Source organism: Octopus bimaculoides, chromosome 18 (assembly GCF_046866305.1).
Source record: "Octopus bimaculoides isolate indiv1 chromosome 18, ASM4686630v1, whole genome shotgun sequence".
NCBI lineage: Eukaryota > Metazoa > Mollusca > Cephalopoda > Octopoda > Octopodidae > Octopus > Octopus bimaculoides.
Window position 1 is genome coordinate 13,073,728 of NC_142945.1, and position 18,596 is coordinate 13,092,323.

An 18,596-nucleotide genomic window follows, 5' to 3' on the forward strand; every position below is an offset into this window, starting at 1 on the left:
CTGAAGATCTTTTCTCGCCACTTCATTTTCAAAAAAAAAAAAAAACACAAAATACAATGTAGATATGATCAAAAACATCCCTATTTGTTGACCATACTGTTTTTTTTATATAAGTCTATTCAATTAGGGCTGACTTGAAGTTAAAGAAGTCTGATAGGTAATAACATATCAAAATATAACAGAACATAAAATACAAATTAAGGAGACAACAAAGAGAAAAAAAACACAACACAATGCATTTAGAAAAAAAATAAATACACAGTTTTTAATATATCACAGGTAATGGCAAATCAACATGATTAGTGTTCACTTAAGGTAATGTCCATCATAAACGATCTTCTTCGTTAACTCGTTCTATGAGGCTCTTGTATTCCAGTTCAAAGCAATAAATACGAATATGAGGGTAGTCCTTCTGTAATTGAAATAGGAAAGTTGACTCCACTTTTTCACATGAAAAGAGACCAAGAAAGTAAAGTTTGGTACAGTTTTCAGACACAAAGTTTACTCCTTTATTGGTAATGTTGCTACAGAAACTGACATCAAGTTGTTCCAGTTTATTGCTATGCTTAGCAATAGCTACAAGGGCTGGAAGAAAAGAAAAGAGAAAGGTTAAACCAAACAGACTCTCGGTAATATTAGTTTCAAATTTTGGCACAAGGCCAGCAATTTTAGGGGAGCGGTTAAGTCAATTACATCGACCCCAGTGCTCAACTGATACTTATTCTATCAACTCTGAAAAGGTGAAAGGTAAAGGGGACATTGGTAGAATTTGAACTCAGGATGTACAGATGAATGGAATGCTGCTAAACATTTTGCCTGGCAAGCTAACAAATCTGCCAGCTCAATGCCTTACAAGAATATCAATAATATTGGATGTTGTAAATATGAGATTAAAAGAGAATGGGAAAAAAAAACACAGACAGGACTTGAACCATATCTATCATTTGCAGAGTGTCTTATAATCACTAATAGAGTTGCCTGGCAGAAGACAGAGACAATCATCATCATCGTCGTTTAACGTCCGCTTTCCATGCTAGCATGGGTTGGACAATTTGACTGAGGACTGGTGAAACCAGATGGCTACACCAGGCTCCAATCTGATTTGGCAGAGTTTCTACAGCTGGATGCCCTTCCTAACGCCAACCACTCAGCGAGTGCAGTGGGTGCTTTTATGTGCCACTGGCACAAAGGCCAGTCAGGCGGTACTGGCAACGGCCATGCTCAAAATGGTGTATTTTACATGCCACCTGCACAGGAGCCAGTTCGGCGGCACTGGCAACGATCAATGATTGACATATATCAGTCAGTCTTTCACTTTAATACCTATCAGTGATATGAAATTTTAGCTGTTAATACAACAGAATACCATTTTTACTTCTTTTCCTGAAGTGACCACCTGGGATGCTATTTCTCCATATTTTGTACTATCAACAGACTTTATTGAAGCAATGACATTTTATTTTTATTCTTAGTTGCCTGCCTATCCAACTACCATTCCATGACCATAGAAAAATAATGGTTCATTTTCAGAGAGTTCTTCTGGATCCATTGTAGACCTGTTAGTAAAAATACTGTTCAAGTGGATAGCTCTGTGACTGCTAGTCTTCGATAAACAACCTTGCCCAGACTTGTGCCTCAGAAGGTAACTTTCTAGGTGAAATCCCATCGTCATTCATGACTGAAGAGGGTCTTCCCATACAGTTGTAAGCAGATGTGGGCACCTGCTTGACTCTCAACCCTTTTACTCAACGGCACATCAAGGATGTGACAGAGAGGAAGGAGAAAGGGTTGCACCAGCATTCAACGGGCACTCAGTAGACTGGAGTAATGTGAAATGAGGTGCCTTGCTCAGGACACATTGTACTGTTCAGTCAAGGAATTACGACCATAAGCTAAAAACCCCAAACAACTAGGATACATGCCTTCACACACATCTGGTATCTGTGTGTGTGTATGTTTGTTTATACATTTCTGAAAAGTGCTGAGCTACAGGTGTCAATGATATTATTTTCCATTACATTTTCTATATAGGCGCAGGAGTGGCTGTGTGTTAAGTAGCTTGCTTACCAACCACATGATTCCGGGTTCAGTCCCACTGCGTGGCACCTTGGGCAAGTGTCTTCCACTATAGCCTCGGGCCGACCAAAGCCTTGTGAGTGGATTTGGTAGATGGAAACTGAAAGAAGCTTGTCGTATATATGTATATATATATATGTGTGTTTGTGTTCGTCCCCCCACCATCGCTGGTGTGTTTACGTCCCCGTAACTTAGCTGTTCGGCAAAAAGAGACCGATAGAATAAGTACTAGGCTTACAAAGAATAAATCCTGGGGTTGATTTGCTCGACTAAAGGCGGTGCTCCAGCATGGCCACAGTAAAAGAGTAAAGAGAGTATGTCAACAAATTGCTTGAAGGCTTTTGAGCATTCAGAGGCATATGAAATAAAAGATCCCTTACTTGTAAAAAAAACAAAAACAAAAGAAAGTTAGCTTTACTGCAGGCTATTAACTTCAGAAATTACAAGAGTAAATAATAAAAACTTAAACTGAGTCAATCAAAAATTATGGAAACAGACACTTACCTTTGTCAGTAATGTTGCAACGTATACACTTTAGAATCCTGAGATTGCGAGCATTCTGCACCACAGCTGTAATGCAGTCGTCATCAACACAATCGTTAAAACAAAGGGACAGTGTTTGTAGTTTCAAACAATGTTTGGCAACTTCTTTGGCTGTGGTTGATGACATGTTGACAGAATTTAAATAAACGTGCTTCAAATTCGGTAACTGCAAAAGATATAATAAGCATCATCATCTTTTTATCTTTCACTTGTTTCAGTCATTTGACTGCAGCCATGCTGGAGCATTACCTTGAAGGATTTTAGCTGAACAAATCAACCCCAAGACTTATTGTTTTAAGACCAGTAATTATTCTATTGGTTCCTTTTACCGAATTGCTAAATTATAGGGACATAAACACTGGTTGTCAAGTGATGGTGGGGGACAAAGACAGATACAAAGACATGCGCACATATATATATATATATACATATATATATATATATATATATATATATATATATATATATATATATATATATACATATATATAGTTTTAGGGAAAAGAACCAAGGTTCATGAACTCATCGATGAAAATCCACTGTCACATATAGAAAAATTAATAATCAAAAGCACAATAAATGAGTATAATATAATACAAAGTAAATATCATAAGATAAAGATAATAAAATGACTACACGTGTTTCATAACTAATTTTCAAATAGAAACGAAATTTAAATCGATTAAAATTATCGAAAATCAATTCTATTCAATAATACAGCTAATCTTATGTATGTATGCATGTATGATGTATGTATGTATGTATGTATACACTCAGGTGAGCACACAAACACACAAACAAAAGGAAAAAGAACTGGAACTTACACGACACAAGTTGACTAGATGGCTGTCTTTGAGAGGACAGTCAGAAAGATTGACATTTTCAAGTTGCTTACAATTCTGTAACATCCTAGCAAGGGAGTCAACCTAAAAGAAAGAATGCATATATCACAATACGCAGAATATATACATGGAGATTTAAATAACTTTGCCATCTGCTGTGTCATCATCATTGTTTTAATGTCCAATTTTTTCACACTTGCATAAATAAGTCAGATGGAAGTTATCAGGGCAGATTTTCTACAGCCAGATGCTCTTTCTGTTGCCAACCTTTACCTATTTCCAAGCAATGGAATCTCCCCATTCATGCTTAGACCATGCTTTTATAGAATATTGGAAATTAATGACATTCATTAACAACAATCGCATGTCATGGAAACAAGGAGGCTCAAACATACACACACTCGTACATACATACTGTGAAGACGCATGGCTCAATGGTTAGAGCGTCAAACTTACAACCATGAGGTTGTGAGTTCGAATCCCGGACCGGGCTGCGTTTTGTGTTCTTGAGCAAGACACTATTTCACGTTGCTACAGTTCAATATTCTTTTACTCTTTTACTTGTTTCAGTCATTCGACTGTGGCCATGCTGGAGCACCGCCTTTAGTCGAGCAAATCGACCCCAGGACTTATTCTTTGTAAGCCTAGTACTTATTCTATCGGTCTCTTTTTGCCGAACCGCTAAGTTATGGGGACGTAAACACACCAGCATCGGTTGTCAAGCGATGGTGGGGGGAGAAACACAGACACACAAACACACATACATATATATATATATATATATATATATATACGACAGTCTTCTTTCAGTTTTCGTCTACCAAATCCACTCACGAGGCTTTGGTCGGCCCGAGGCTATAGAAGAACACACTAGCCCAAGGTGCCACACAGTGGGACTGAACCCAGAACCATGTGGCTAGTAAGCAAGCTACTTACCACACAGCCACTCCTGCGCCTATATTGTTAATGGACTGGTTCAGAGTTTGAAAGAAAAAAGACAAAGAACACACCTAGCTTTGATGTTTCATCTTTGGAATAAAGAGAAAATATCAATTAGCATTCTTTCACAACTAACCTTCAACTAATCACCAAATACTATTTTTCAGTTCTTCGTTGTTTCATTACAAGTTTTTGCCTTTTTACCTAAGTTTGAAATACTAAATCGTACTTGCAAGCAAACTACGGAGCATCGTAAACTACAAGAGAAAAAAAATATTTTAATAGAAATCCCATCGTACAGATACATGAGCAAAAACATAGACTTACAGCATCACAATGAGATAAGTTAATTAATTTCAGACGTGTACAGTAATTGGCCATAGTGTCGACAGTTTCAGCATTTAAATGCCAACCAAAGCTGAGATGTGTGATACGCGGACAGTTGTGAAATATCTAAAAATAAAAAGAATTTTTTTTTTAAAGTTTATTTTGCAGAGCCAAGATAAAAAAGAGCTCAAGGATCAGTTAAATATTGTAAAAAGTTTAGCCAGTGAAAGATTGGATGTTTTCATCCCTATTTTCCTTGCATTGGATTTAATTTGAAATAGGCACAGGAGTGGCTGTGTGGTAAGTAGCTTGCTTACCAACTACATGGTTCCGGGTTCAGTCCCACTGTGTGGCACTTTAGGCAAGTGTCTTCTACTATAGCCTCGGGCTGACCAAAGCCTTGTCAGTGGATTTAGTAAATGGAAACTGAAAGACGCCCGTCATACATACATACATATATATATGTGTGTGTGTGTGTGTGTCTGTGTTTGTCCCCCAACATTGCTTGACAACCGATGCTTGTGTGTCTATGTCCCTATAACCTAGCAGTTCGGCAAAAGAAACCGATAGAATAAGTACTAGGCTTACAAAGAATAAGTCCTGGGGTCAATTTATTTGAATCCCTTCAATGCAATGCCCCCAGCACAGCTGTAGTCCAATGACTAAAACAAGGAAAAGATAAAAGGAAAACTCGTCAATTTTTAAACAGGTGTGGCCGTGGTTAGACATTTGCTTCTCAACCACATGGCTCTAGGTTCAATCCCACTGCATGGCACCTTAGGCAAGTGTCTTCTACTATTGCCTTGGCCTGACGAAAGCCTTATGAGTGGATTTGTTAGTCAGAAACTAAAAGAAGCCTGTCATATACATATACACATGTGTGTGTGTGTGTGTGTGTGTGTGTGTGTTGTAGTGTCTGTCCCCCATCAGTGCTTGACAACCAGTGCTGGTGTGTTTACAACCCTACGATTTAGTAGTTCAGCAAAAGAGACTGAAAGAATAAGTACCAGCAGGCTTTAAAAAACAAAAAAAAAGTACTGAAGTCAATTCATTTGACTGAAAATTCTTCAGGCGGTGCTCCAGCATGGCCACAGCCTAATGACTGAACCAAGTACAAAAAAACCCCCCAAAAAAACTCAAAGGAGTGGCTGTGTGGTAAGTAGCTTGCTTACCAACCACATGGTTCGGGTTCAGTCCCACTGCATGGCACCTTGGGCAAATGTCTTCTACTATAGCCTCGGGCTGACCAAAGCCTTGTGAGTAGATTTGGTAGACGGAAACTGAAAGAAGCCCGTCGTATATATGTATATATATATATAACATAATATGGTAAAAATTCGATATTAATTAATATCAATTTAATACCAGGAAACTAGCACATTAGAAGAATCAGAAGGTTCAGGAAAATTTTTTTTTCGAGATCCTAAAAAGATTATAGTACTTGTGTATATAAGATTGACCAGTAACCGGTCTGTCAATATGCTAGAAGAAGCTCACTTAAGTGAGCTTCTTCTAGCATATTGACAGACCGGTTATATATATATATATATGTATGTGTGTTTGTGTGTCTGAGTTTGTCCCCCCAGCATCGCTTGACAACCGATGCTGGTGTGTTTGCGTCCCCGTAACTTAGCGGTTCGGCAAAAGAGACATATAGAATAAGTACTAGGCTTACAAAGAATAAGTCCTGGGGTCGATTTGCTTGACTAAAGACGGTGCTCCAGCATGGCCGCAGTCAAATGACTGAAACAAGTAAAAGAGTAGAAAGAGTAAAAGAGTAATGTATAATGTACATAGAAGTGAAGACCACAGATATCAACAGACCTTTACAATAGTGGGATTGGTTACACAGAAACAATCATCAAGGTACAACTGCTCAAGATCATATTGATTTTCTGCTATCAGTTGAATGGTTGAATCAGGAAGAGAACAGCATCTAGAGAAGAGGGCATCAATAAATGACATATCAAAAATCCACCTTGTCACCAAATGGAATCAATCACAAACATTCCAATCAAATTATCACGAATAAAAGTTGATAATTACTGATTATCCAGTTGTAATTTATCAACATAAGCATATCATTTAATGGCAATCACATGAAGACACAAATTACTATATTTTTCCCCTTTTATTTAAATAACCCAAAGTGCAGACATGGTTGTGTGGTTAAGAAGTTCTGTGGCTAATGGCTAATCCCATTGTACAGTACCTTAACCGTTTAACATTTAATCTGATCATATCCAGCCAAAATATTCTCTCTGATTTACGTTGAAACCAACCAGATCCAACCTCTTGTGCCTACTCTAAAATGTCGTTCTTAAAATAAACAATTACATTTTTGAAATCTCAAAGCTACAAGATAAAGCAGGAGTAATTCAGAACAATGTGAATAAGTAAGCAATATATTTGACAGAGTAATCTGAATAGTAGGGGGTTGAACGAATGTCTGCTATAGATTTGGACAAACTGTGTAGAGGTATCTAGAACTGTACCGATATTTTGGTGACAGACTTAATCCGTTGTTCAGTTTAACATTACAATTTGGTTCTTGGTTTGCATTTAGTAGAGTCCACTCAGTCTGAGGATGACTCTTGAGTCATGGTTTCTAATCTCAGATGCTTTGCAAAAAGGCCATATGTACTGCCCTTCTTCCTCTGACCAAGATATGAAAAAAATAAAACATCAAAAACATTTGAACCATCCAACCCTGCGACTGTCAATATGTAAATTCATTTAATGTAAGATAATTCCATCTTGACATTACAACCCACCAAAAATACTTGTGAGTGTGGGGACCACCAGCGGTGGAGAGCACTAGTGGACCCAGTCGGCTCTGGGACCACTAACCAGGGATGACCCCCAGCCTGTTCAATCAAGAGCATGAAGCACTAAGTGAAGCAATTGTCCTTCTCTTAACCGCTCTTCAGCCAAGTAAATGGGAGAGGAGAAATCAAGTACTTTACGCAGGGCAAAGTAACGCTGGAATATGAGTTAATAGCTTTCCTACAAAGAGAACAAGAGCTTATCCAATCAGCCACTAATGTATGCCATCTCAATCTCACTTGATTCACTCACTTTTGAACTCCTATGAAACTGCATTCTTAACATTCTTAGCCCCTTTTAGGGGCTTGAAGAAGCTATGGATACCGCTTCATCTTCCTCAGACTATCAAATAAAAACAAAAAATTATTTTGATAGACACGTAGACATTTTTCTATACTTACAACACCCGAAAACACGGAAACCCCGAAACCAAAAGATTACTAATATAAAGTTCACAATATCTGTTATTATAATAATTTCTTTCAAATTTTGGAACGAGGCCAGCAGTTTTGAGAGGTGGACATCAATTTATGAAAATATGTGGCCTAGTGGTTTGGGGTGTTACTCATGATTGCAAGATTGTGGTTTTGATTCCTAGACTGGGCAGTACATTGGATTCTTGAGTAAATCACTTCATTTCACATTACTCCTGTCCACTCAACCTTAAATGAGTAGCCCTGCAATGGACTGGCATCCCTTTCAGGGGGAGTGTTGTTATCTTGGTCACTTACATACCGTGGAAACGAGTTAACAGGCTCTATGACTCCTAGGGCTTGATAATGATGAAGTGAATTACATCAGCCCAAGTGCTCAATAGCTACTTGTTTCATCTATCTCAAAAGGATAAAAGGCAAAGTTGACTTGTAACACGACTTTGGTTTTAGCTATTATTACAGTGATAGAAGTGGAGGCGCAATGGCCCAGTGGTTAAGGCAGCGGACTCGCGGTCATAGGGTCGCAGTTTCGATTCCCAGACCAGGCGTTGTGAGTGTTTATTGAGCGAAAACACCTAAAGCTCCACGAGGCTCCGGCAGGGGATGGTAGCGAACCCTGCTGTACTCTTTCACCACAACTTTCTCTCACTCTTACTTCCTGTTTCTGTTGTGCCCATATTTCAAAGGGCCAGCCTCATCACACTGTGTTACGCTGAATATCCCCGAAAACTATGTTAAGGGTGCACATGTCTGTGGAGTGCTCAGCCACTTGCACATTAATTTCACAAGCAGGTTGTTCCGTTGATTGGATCAACTGGAACCCTCAACGTCGTAAGCGATGGAGTGCCAACAACAACAACAACAGTGATAGACAATATTTCAAAATTTTAAACAAAATACTTTAAAACATCATCATCATCAACTCAATGATTACCTCAAAACATTGATTAAAAAGAAACAAAATTAAAGATGGGATGAGTAAAGATGTGGAGCTCACAAACAAACATTACAACATGCAGAACAACTCGGAAGACTATGTGGTTTTGACAAACTAGAAAGGACAACCAAGTCTCTCTCAAGTCACATTCCACAACATATTAGATCATGCAATCCTAGGTAAATGTTACATGGGAAAATGAGGGGTTGTCACAGCTAGATTGTCTTTGATCTGCTTAATCAGGACTCAACTTGGTTTAAATTACAACATCATCATCATCATCATCATTTTAACATGCACTTTCAAAGGCTTGTCTGAGTTAGAGTTTATTGATGCAAATTTTCTAAAGCCAGATGCCCTTCTTGTCATCAACCCTTACTTGTTACTGTTGTAGTGAAAATGGTACTCCCACTTTCCACATGACGAAGTGGTATGAAGAGCCACTATAAAGTCAGACAGTCAGTCATTGTAGGAGTTCTCAGTTGGAGTCAGTGTCAGTTACGTGATATATATGAGTTCGAGTTACCGTCGAGGTAGATGTTTCACGCAGAATACCGCCACAACATAACAGTGGCAACAGAAATATTACAGTGATGATAACAACATAGAAGTGGATGAGGATCCACATTATAACAGTTACCAAGTAAGGTAATGTTTTCCTATGGCCAGATATGTTTCCACAGAATACTGGAAATGAATAATATTCGTTTACAACAATCATGCAATGTCAAGACAAAAACACATACACACATATATGGGTTTCTTTCAGTTTCCATCCACTCATGAGGCTTTGGTCAGCTTGGGCTCTAGTAGTCTCACACAGTAGGATTGAACTCAAACCTGTGTAGTTCAGAAGCAAGCTTCTTAACCCCCATGGCCACACTGGGTTATAGCTAAATAAATTTGTCAAGAGTTCAAAATGATTTTTTAGGAGTTGCTACCCTCCTAAAACCAGACAGGGACTGTGTTCACCACAGAGGTAATTTTTCAATTATTTTTTTTTAACAGATAAAATAGCAAAACGTGATTCTCTGATTTATCTAAAAGAGCAGCGACTGTAGATCAGAACTCACTCAGACTATTTACAACCAGTTCCGCTTCTACCAGCCTGGAAAGTGGATATAAAATGATGATAATGACGATGATGACTTGCGGTTTTATGATGGGAGGCAAAAGTAAAGGAAACAGTTTCATACCCTTTCAGAGATAAAAACGATAACCATCGACATTTTTTAAGAACACTTGAGATCCCTTCAGGGGAAAATCCCATTGTATTTGAGATATCTAAATGAACCACATGATTGCTGTATGAGGTGATTTTGTCAAGAATTTCATCTGACAGAGTCTTGTGACCAAAGTCCTGAAAATTGATATGTCTCCACAATGATGGATCTTTAGCGAGTTCATACCATTTTTTACAAACTAATTCAACCGAATGTATTCGTTCAGGAATAGTGAGGTACTTAAAGATTTCTAGAAGGATACTGCTTGGTAAATTAAGAATGTGTAACGAATCCTCTGGAGATGGTACTCCATTTGTATGTTCTGAATGAAGTTCAGAGTCATGTTTTTGTTCTGATGTGTCTTGAGGAAGACTAGTGACTTTACTTGCTACAATTTCTTCTGGTTCCTGTTGAGAAAACACTGTCCTACCAGGAGAGATTTTGTAGTTTGTTGACTCAGCCGAACAATGGTATTTAGAAGAATGACATTTTGACAAAACTAAGTTACTACAATCAGTAGAAGTTGTTTCCTGAGTCTGTGGGAGAGAAGTTAAGTGTTTGTCATGTTCATTGCTAACATTACTTTCATCTTTAGAGTTCTGTAAAGAAACTGAGACTGCATCTACACCCTTTACATTCATTGAACAAGAGTCTGAAATAGTTCTAACTGACAACTCGCCAGTCTCTACTCCTACATTGATCATCTTGCTGTTATTTTCTCGACGTACTTTGCAAAGTGGTTTGTTATCATGAGTAGGTGACGCTGGGCATCTTTTCAGTGTTCTTCTGTGAAGTTTCCTACATGTGAAAAAAAAAAAAAAAAAAAAAAAAAAACAGTTCGTTTTATAATTTGAAATATACGTTATGAAATAGACTGTACTAGTGTAAATGAATAAAAAAAAAACTGAGATAAAAGTGTCTCTGATTAAAAATAAATAATATAAAACAAAACTCAATATGCTTCTTCTACCTTAATTCTGTATTTTGAATGCAAGCAACCAAAGTCAGATACATTTTTTCATTCAAAATCCTAATCTAAAACCTTTTTGTAGCAAATGCTATTGAAAACAATGTAAAACAAGATATGTGATGAAGTAATTTCCTTCATGGATTCAGCTGATCTCACTGTGGCACCATGGGTTAATGTCTTTTATTGTACTGAAGAGTAATTATTGAACCTAACAATAAGGAACTTTCTCCTTCAATAATGTACTATCAGAATCATCATCATCATCATCATCGTTTAACGTCCGCAAGTAATGAGAAAAGCTGAAGGTTCAGATTAAAGCTCTTCAATGATGGCTGGTCTCCATGGTTGAAATGAAATGGCATGCCATCCTCAAAGGCAATGCCTTCTCCATTTTATCTACCAGGACCATGCAGCAGACCAACAAGTCTTTTTAGCTACAGCTGTTGTTTCTATTAAAAAGCTAGTAATTCTTATTTGATTTAGTTGCCTGAACACAAACTGTCACCTGTTTTCTTTCAGTTGTCCACTTCTCTCTCCATCCACACACATCTCATACCTTCTCAACTAAACTGAATGGCCCTCAACAAACTCTCGTGGATCAATAATAGTAAACTAGTTAATTATCATTAAAAAACTGGCACTCTATTGGTTATGGCAAGGGTTCCAGTTGATCTGATCAACAGAACTGTCTGCTCATGAAATTAACATACAAGTGACTGAGCACTGCACAAATATGTGTAACCTTATCATAGTTCTCAAGGAGATTTAGTGTGACGCAGAATGTGACATGGCTGGCCTTTTGAATTACATGTACAACTCACTTTTGTCAGCTGACTGGACTGGAGAAACGTGAAATAAAGTGTCTTGCTCAACAACACAACATGCCTTTGGGAATCGAACTTACGACCATACGGTCGTGAGCCAAAATACCGAAACCACTAAGTCACGCAACCTTCAGTTCATTATATACAATACAAAGTACCAAGAAAACAGATGTTAAGTATCTGTTGCGAATCTGATGATTTACAAAAATTTTCACACAGCCACATAGTTTTTTGTGCTAATTACGAAAATCAGAACCATTTTTTTTTAAAGTAATTAATTTAACATGAAAAACTACAAGAGTAACACATCGTATAAACTGAAAAGATTTATGGTCGCTGATAATACAAAAAAAAGGTAATATTTCTTTAAATAAAGAAGAAAAAAACCTGGTTGAAGACAGATTTTCGTAAAATATTCAAAGTTATCAAATCTCTGGAGAGTTTTGTTGTAATAATAAATTTCAACCCAAAAGATCCATGTTCTTTTCAACCTTTATTAGTGAAAGACATTTTTCTCTTAATCTAACAGAATAAACGAAAAGCAAAAGCACTGAACTCGGCTAAAAATTAGCATTAATAAAAATGAATTATTCTTAAAAGCAAAAACATTACATTATCTTGACAGACAAAATACGGTCCAACAAACGACAAAGAGTAGAGAAGGCATTGGAACCAGCAAGATCAGGCTGTGTGGACAATCGAATAGCTAAAAATTAGAAGCAAATTTCCCTCAAATCACAGACTAACGTCTTAGATAAACCAGTCATCTTATAAAAGTAGGCGTAAACACAAGGGTCGCCAAGGACGGTGAACATAGGAAAATGGTGGGATGGTTACATCTGGAATAGCTCAGATCATCGGTGTGCCTCCTCAGTCAGTATAGATAAGGCACTAAACAATAAGAATTAGAGATGACAATGCGAGTTCAATCTTAGTTTATATTTGACTCACGTTCATCAACTGCTTGATATGGAAATAAAAAATTGTCAAAAACAAGACACTTAGAAATAGCTTCTAGTTCAATTTGGTCTGCCAGTCACATCATCATCTATAAATTTGGTGCTACATAGCAAACATCAACGCAAAAGACTTATAACGGGAAATAAGTGATTATGTAACATTCATGCCTCTTTCAAGGGCATTTAGCAGCATGACTACAATTGGATATCGAACTAAGTACTTCAAAAGCTGCTTTCTTTCTATACCTAAGTATAAATACACAGAAAGAAAAAAGTGAAGAAATTCATAAGTATATATTTAAATCCGTTCCTAAAACAATGCAAAGGAAAACACTTCATATGATGTTTTTTAATAGACTTTTTTTTGTTTAAAGCAGGAACAATTATTTATAAAGAGTTATTTTACTGAGTTCTTTGTTTATGAGGATGTAAACAAATATAGAATTGGTAATTTTGAATGAGAAAACATAAGTTGTAAACATCAACCAAAGATATTCCTTCGTTTTTTCGCTGAGAATAATTTTAGTGAACCGATTCCCCAAAACAATATAATTTACACAACCATAATAAGCCGAATAAAATATTGTTCACGAAAATCTAATGAGTGGATCCTAAGCATTGGTGAAGTTATTATACAAGTTGTAACTCGAAGAAGTAATCTGGAACAGTTTACAATCAACAGAGAAAGAAATATTTTGACAACCGGCGATTCACACTTAACTTACCCGCTGTCGTCCGCCATTTGTATACACTGGTATTAAAATGTATTAGCTGAATTATCTCCCTTGAATTCAATAGCCACCCGCCAATTCATTATCTCATTCCCGAATCCTACTATTGGTCGTTTTCGTTAGGCTCCGTCCGTTTTAAGGATGTGATGGAAATTTCTTCTTTTCCTTTCGTTGTTTTTTTTTTTATTTCCTTACCACGCCCTTATTATGCTGGCACATGGTATACTGTAAATTGTGTAAGCCTATTCGAATGTGGCAGTCCTTATTGTAGTGACCACAAATAAAAAACCCGAGTCGTTTTGCCGAGTTGCTAGCTTCTACATTTATTGTTTAAATGTCCGATGCTGATTTCGATCGATCTTTGCTTTTATTTTCGCCCTTGCCTTCGTCGCATGTCTCAAGGGTAGATGACTGGACACTATGCCCTTGTGATGATTTTATTTCAATGCATATTGAACAAAAGTTCTTTTTGCGCACACCTCTTATTCTTAGGTAGGGACAGTGCTCTGGACGCAATTCGTATTGAAGCTAATCATATAAATCCATTAAGAAATGGCCCTCGTCCATTCAGCATCATGACCGACCAAACTTTGCAGGAAACGGCTCACTGATTACAGATATATTCTTTGATCCTGTTCTGCCTAGGACCTGAGAGTTGATGACATTGTCTTCCCATGAGAGAACATCTGAGATTTTGCGATGACATCTTATGTGAATAAGCATTTAACTTCTTCCCTTGTCTGAGATACGTTGCCTCTGTTTGGCGTTCATTATCAGGTTTTCGATCTAAATTGTGTTGGTGGGTCTAATCGTCATAATAGTTTCGTTCAGACACGTTCAATGTCTATCACGTTGAGTGTGGAGCCATTAATAAAAACTGAAGGATGATACGGGGCATTTAGAATATATCCTTAATTTTCATTAAACTGACGGTTAAAGCAAATTCTCTGCGTGTGTTGGAGTGTCAAACTAACACTTCCTTTTTCCGAGCTGAGATTCGAAACCGAATCTAAGGATTCTCGCTCGTCTGATCTATCACTGACCAAACAGGCGCGAAAGTAATTTCTTTGTCCTGTCAAAAAATGATGGATGGTTTCCCTTCGACCTCAGTCGTGTCATTTAAGGTTCAAGTGGACAGGAGGCGACTTACATAAGTAAGAATTTCCTCTGTGGTATATCTGTCTTTCTAGCTGTCATTACCATTATAGATACAGCAATCCGTGGAGACAGGCTTAATTGTACAATTTACCTTCGTCTCCACCATTCTATTTCTTTAATTTAATTTAACCTAGTTGTTTTTCTTTATTGCTAATTGTTCTTTTTAACACATCCTAACGTCATTTATTATAAGTCCATTTACGCATAGACCTTATCTTATCTTATTCTTATATAATTTATAAAATTGTAATGGTAGGACGGGCTAGTTTTGGATAAAATGAGAAGGGTGCAAGAGTGTTAGTGTGAGGGAAATGAGGTGACATAGGGAGAGTGACTGATATCAGTGAAGGAGAGGGCAGAGTTTTGTAAGCGACAAATATGGAGTGGGGGTGAGATGTCATTCAGGGATATTCACGCGACGCTGCATACATACTTTCGTAAATACATAGATACACACAAATGCACGCGCGCGTATACGTATACGTATACGTAACTTTCAAAACGCCGAGGAAGGGAAAGAAAGGTGGATGTGAGGAATACGTAGGGATCTATTTCAAAACGGGGGCAAAATTACGATTAAACCGGATGAAATATGTCACAGGGAATAATATTTTTATGACCGTCCAGCAGTAACTCTATTCAGCTGAATAGACGTCAGTGATTGGTTGAAATTACAGAAATACGACAACTTTAACATGGAATAACTTGCGATGTACGTTTTTTTTTTGTTAAGAAGACTAAGAGTAAAAGATGTTTTATATGACACATTCTACCAGTGTCCCAAGTTTCAAAGTGTTTCGTTAAGAAAATACTGGTGTCCCCGTTTTGAAGTAGATCCATACGTAGCTTTAAGGAGACAAGGCGTTGGTAAGTTGACAATTGTTCAAGGCAGTGTTTCTGTTGTCCATCAGAAAGAAACACGCACACATACATGTCTACTATACACCATTTTAAACTCGTAATTACCTGTGTGTACATGTGTAAATGTGTTTGTTTGTATGGTTGTGTGCGTGTGTTGTGTGTGTGTTGTATTGTGAGTTGTAGTGCGCACGCGCGCATCTGAGACGTCTTGTAACTGTCTGTCTCTCTACTTCCCTAGGGTCTTCTCTGTTGCTGTCACATATTGTGAAATTTAAAAATTTCGTATATTGAAATAATTTTCCACGTTAAACCCTATTTTGTTATTTATTTATTCCACAAAAACTGCAGAAAAATGTCCCAGAGGTTTAAAGTTTAATCACTTCTATCTAATCAGAAAACAGGATTTGGAAGCTAGCATTTTCTACATGATAGCTGTCTATCACAGAATGAGAGCAAAATCATTACGAGGAAGAATTTTTATTAAACAAAACGAAAGTAAAGCATTACGACGACCAAAGATGTAAGAACTTCTGAAATTTTAATAAGTTTTAATAAATAAAGTCATGTGAAACGGCCGAATAGACATGTAAATAATTTAAAAAGGTAAAAATCCGTGACGATGTTTTATGGCGAAGAATTGCACAAATCAGTCTTGATCAAGAGGCCTATCTGTCGGGGAAGGCATGATCTGACATGGAAAAAACAAAAATTTATGTAAGACATTCTATTGTAAAAATTTCCCGGCAACAACGGGCTATTCAATTAAAAATCGTAATGGTAAGGTGGGCTATTTTTGGATAAAATGAGAGGGGTGCAAGAGTGTTAGTGTCAGAGAAGTCAGGTGACATACGGAGAGTGACTGATATCAGGAAAAGGGAGAACAGACTTGTGTAAGCGACAAATATGGAGTGGTACTGGGGTAAAAACGTTAATACAGCTGTCATTCAGGGATACACACATGCGCGCTTTCAATTAGTTTACAAAGTCAAGTCGTAGCAGACAGACGACAACTAATGAAAACAGAGTTTGTGTATGTATGTATGTCACACGTTGTCACCTTTATGAAAAGGAATGATTTAGATCAAATGATTACTATTAACATGTATTCACGTATGACATTACGCACACGAATCGAAATAACTTAACCCTACAACAACTATATTCGTGATTAAACCAAATTCATTCTTTTTCTCATCTTTCATTCTCTTTCTCTCTCTACCCTCTCCACAAACACACACACACACGTCTTTCATATCACGTTCTTTCTCGCTCAGCCCACTTTGTCTTTCTCTCTCTCTCTCTCTCTCCACACGTGCGCGCGCACACACGGATATATTTTTTACTTACAGGGACGAGAGGACGAGGTGGTGCCCATGGCCTTCACATGTCCTCCTCAGTCATGTCATTAATATTCCCCTTGAACTATTGTAAGCCAACGCCTACGAGAAAGACTTGAGCCGGGAGAAAATTCTAGAGGCTCGATGTTCTGGGCAGAGAAGACAAGGAGTAGTGACTAGACTCAAAGGTTCTGAGAAGAGGGGAAACGAGCGGGTGAGGAGTACTTGAGTGGTGATGGTGGTGGTATAAACCGAGTTAGCACCGATAAGCAGAAGCCGGCAGAAAAGTTGAGAGTGGAAACAACGACCCTATGAGCCAGAAACTAGGGCATGTTTGTGAGTGACTTGATGCTAATCAGCCTGGTTGTTATTTTTTGGGATGCAGCCAGACATCCGTGTGTGCAGTAGCAGCAGAACTGTTCCATATATGAGATTTATATTCATTTGTAGACTATCAGTGATTGTTTGGGACCAAAATACCTGCTGGTCCTGAAGAGAAGTCAGTCGTTAGAATGTGGTCTAGCTACGTTAATTGAAGTGTCTAGGTAGAGGAGGCACAAAACCAGTCAACTCCGAAAAATCGAGGCCATTGTAGCAGCGACAGAAAAGGTAAAAAGAGGATACAGTACAACCCTGAGTCAAGAACTGGAGTGTGTTTGGGAATGGCCTTTGGCAGTCAACTGACCAATCTTTCCAGGAGTGGACCGAGTGTAATTAAGGGCCCTCGGGCATAACTGTTCACCGGGCCCCTTAGCATTGATATCAAAGAGAGTTAACATGTAGAGTGTGGGCTTCTCGGAGTTCCGGGCTCTCCGGCAGTGTCCGATTGACCGACGGCTCAGTCTGCCCCTAAGTCTTTCTATGGATGTGGTACGGAATGTTAATGTGTGTAGCAATAACACTGTCCCAGATGTGGTTATAATACTCCATCGTGGGTCTCATTTAAGCCTTGTAATGTAAGCAGTTATTGAGAGTTGATAATAATCTGGCCGTGAAGAGAAGAGCTAGGCTTTTGGGATGTGATCCGAGCGATAAACAAATATATTCATGCTGACAACTTCAATTTGAAACATGACTAAGACAATAAAATTATCTCAACCAAATTAAAAAAAAAAATTGCAGTTCAAGGGAGCTAACTTTTACTCTTCGCCATGTTACAATGAATATTTAACACTTAAAGAGAGCGGTAAAAAATAGGTGGATTTATCACTCACCCCTTTTACTATTCTTTTTTTCTCTCCTCTTGCTATGTACGGGTTTTCTTTTTTTGAGGATAGGGAAAAAATATTTGCAGCATCAGTCTTGAGCGCATGCAGGTTCTCCTGACCATGATTTAGTTAGCAGAGTTATTTCCCTTGTTCACTGATACGCCACGTATTGTAAGCCCCAGAACGAGATTTAATCTTCAACATTCCGACGCCTTGACTGCACCGCTATTATACGAATAAATAAATGTTTACCTATTAGAATTTATAAATGTTATTAATAATAGACGTAGTGAATACAAAAGAGCTAGTCTTCAGGATGAGACAGCGTAATTAACTATGATCCCTTCCAACTAAACCCAAGGCCAATTCGCTCTATTTTAACTCTAGGATGCATAAAGGAA

At 37.8% G+C, this 18,596-nt stretch overlaps 1 protein-coding gene across 4 annotated transcripts; it reads right to left on the reverse strand.

Moving 5' to 3' along the window:
- Nucleotides 1–238: 238 nt before the first annotated feature.
- LOC106870481 (F-box/LRR-repeat protein 17) lies at nucleotides 239–18,393 on the reverse strand. 4 transcript variants are annotated; one of them, XM_089365817.1, is made up of 7 exons: nucleotides 18,202–18,393; nucleotides 10,121–10,945; nucleotides 6,552–6,663; nucleotides 4,728–4,853; nucleotides 3,444–3,545; nucleotides 2,581–2,785; nucleotides 239–585 (listed from the first exon to the last, which is right to left on the reverse strand). In XM_089365817.1, exons 2-7 carry the CDS (start codon nucleotides 10,849–10,851, stop codon nucleotides 326–328), a joined length of 1,536 nt encoding a protein of 511 aa, XP_089221943.1. In that variant the 5' UTR covers nucleotides 10,852–10,945; nucleotides 18,202–18,393; the 3' UTR covers nucleotides 239–325. The 4 variants fall into 4 exon arrangements, with proteins under 4 accessions (XP_089221943.1, XP_089221941.1, XP_089221942.1 ...); XM_089365815.1 differs by lacking the exon at nucleotides 18,202–18,393 and adding an exon at nucleotides 13,626–14,864; XM_089365816.1 differs by lacking the exon at nucleotides 18,202–18,393 and adding an exon at nucleotides 12,554–13,167.
- Nucleotides 18,394–18,596: the final 203 nt, after the last annotated feature.

Excerpts from the sequence above, each read along its gene's own strand:
- LOC106870481 (XM_089365815.1), bottom strand. Across the intron at positions 3,546-4,727 it reads ACTTATCTCATTGTGATGCT|GTTGACTCCCTTGCTAGGAT; the intron begins GTAAGTCTATGT and ends TCTTTCTTTTAG. Across the intron at positions 2,786-3,443 it reads ATCTAGTCAACTTGTGTCGT|TTACCGAATTTGAAGCACGT; the intron begins GTAAGTTCCAGT and ends TATCTTTTGCAG.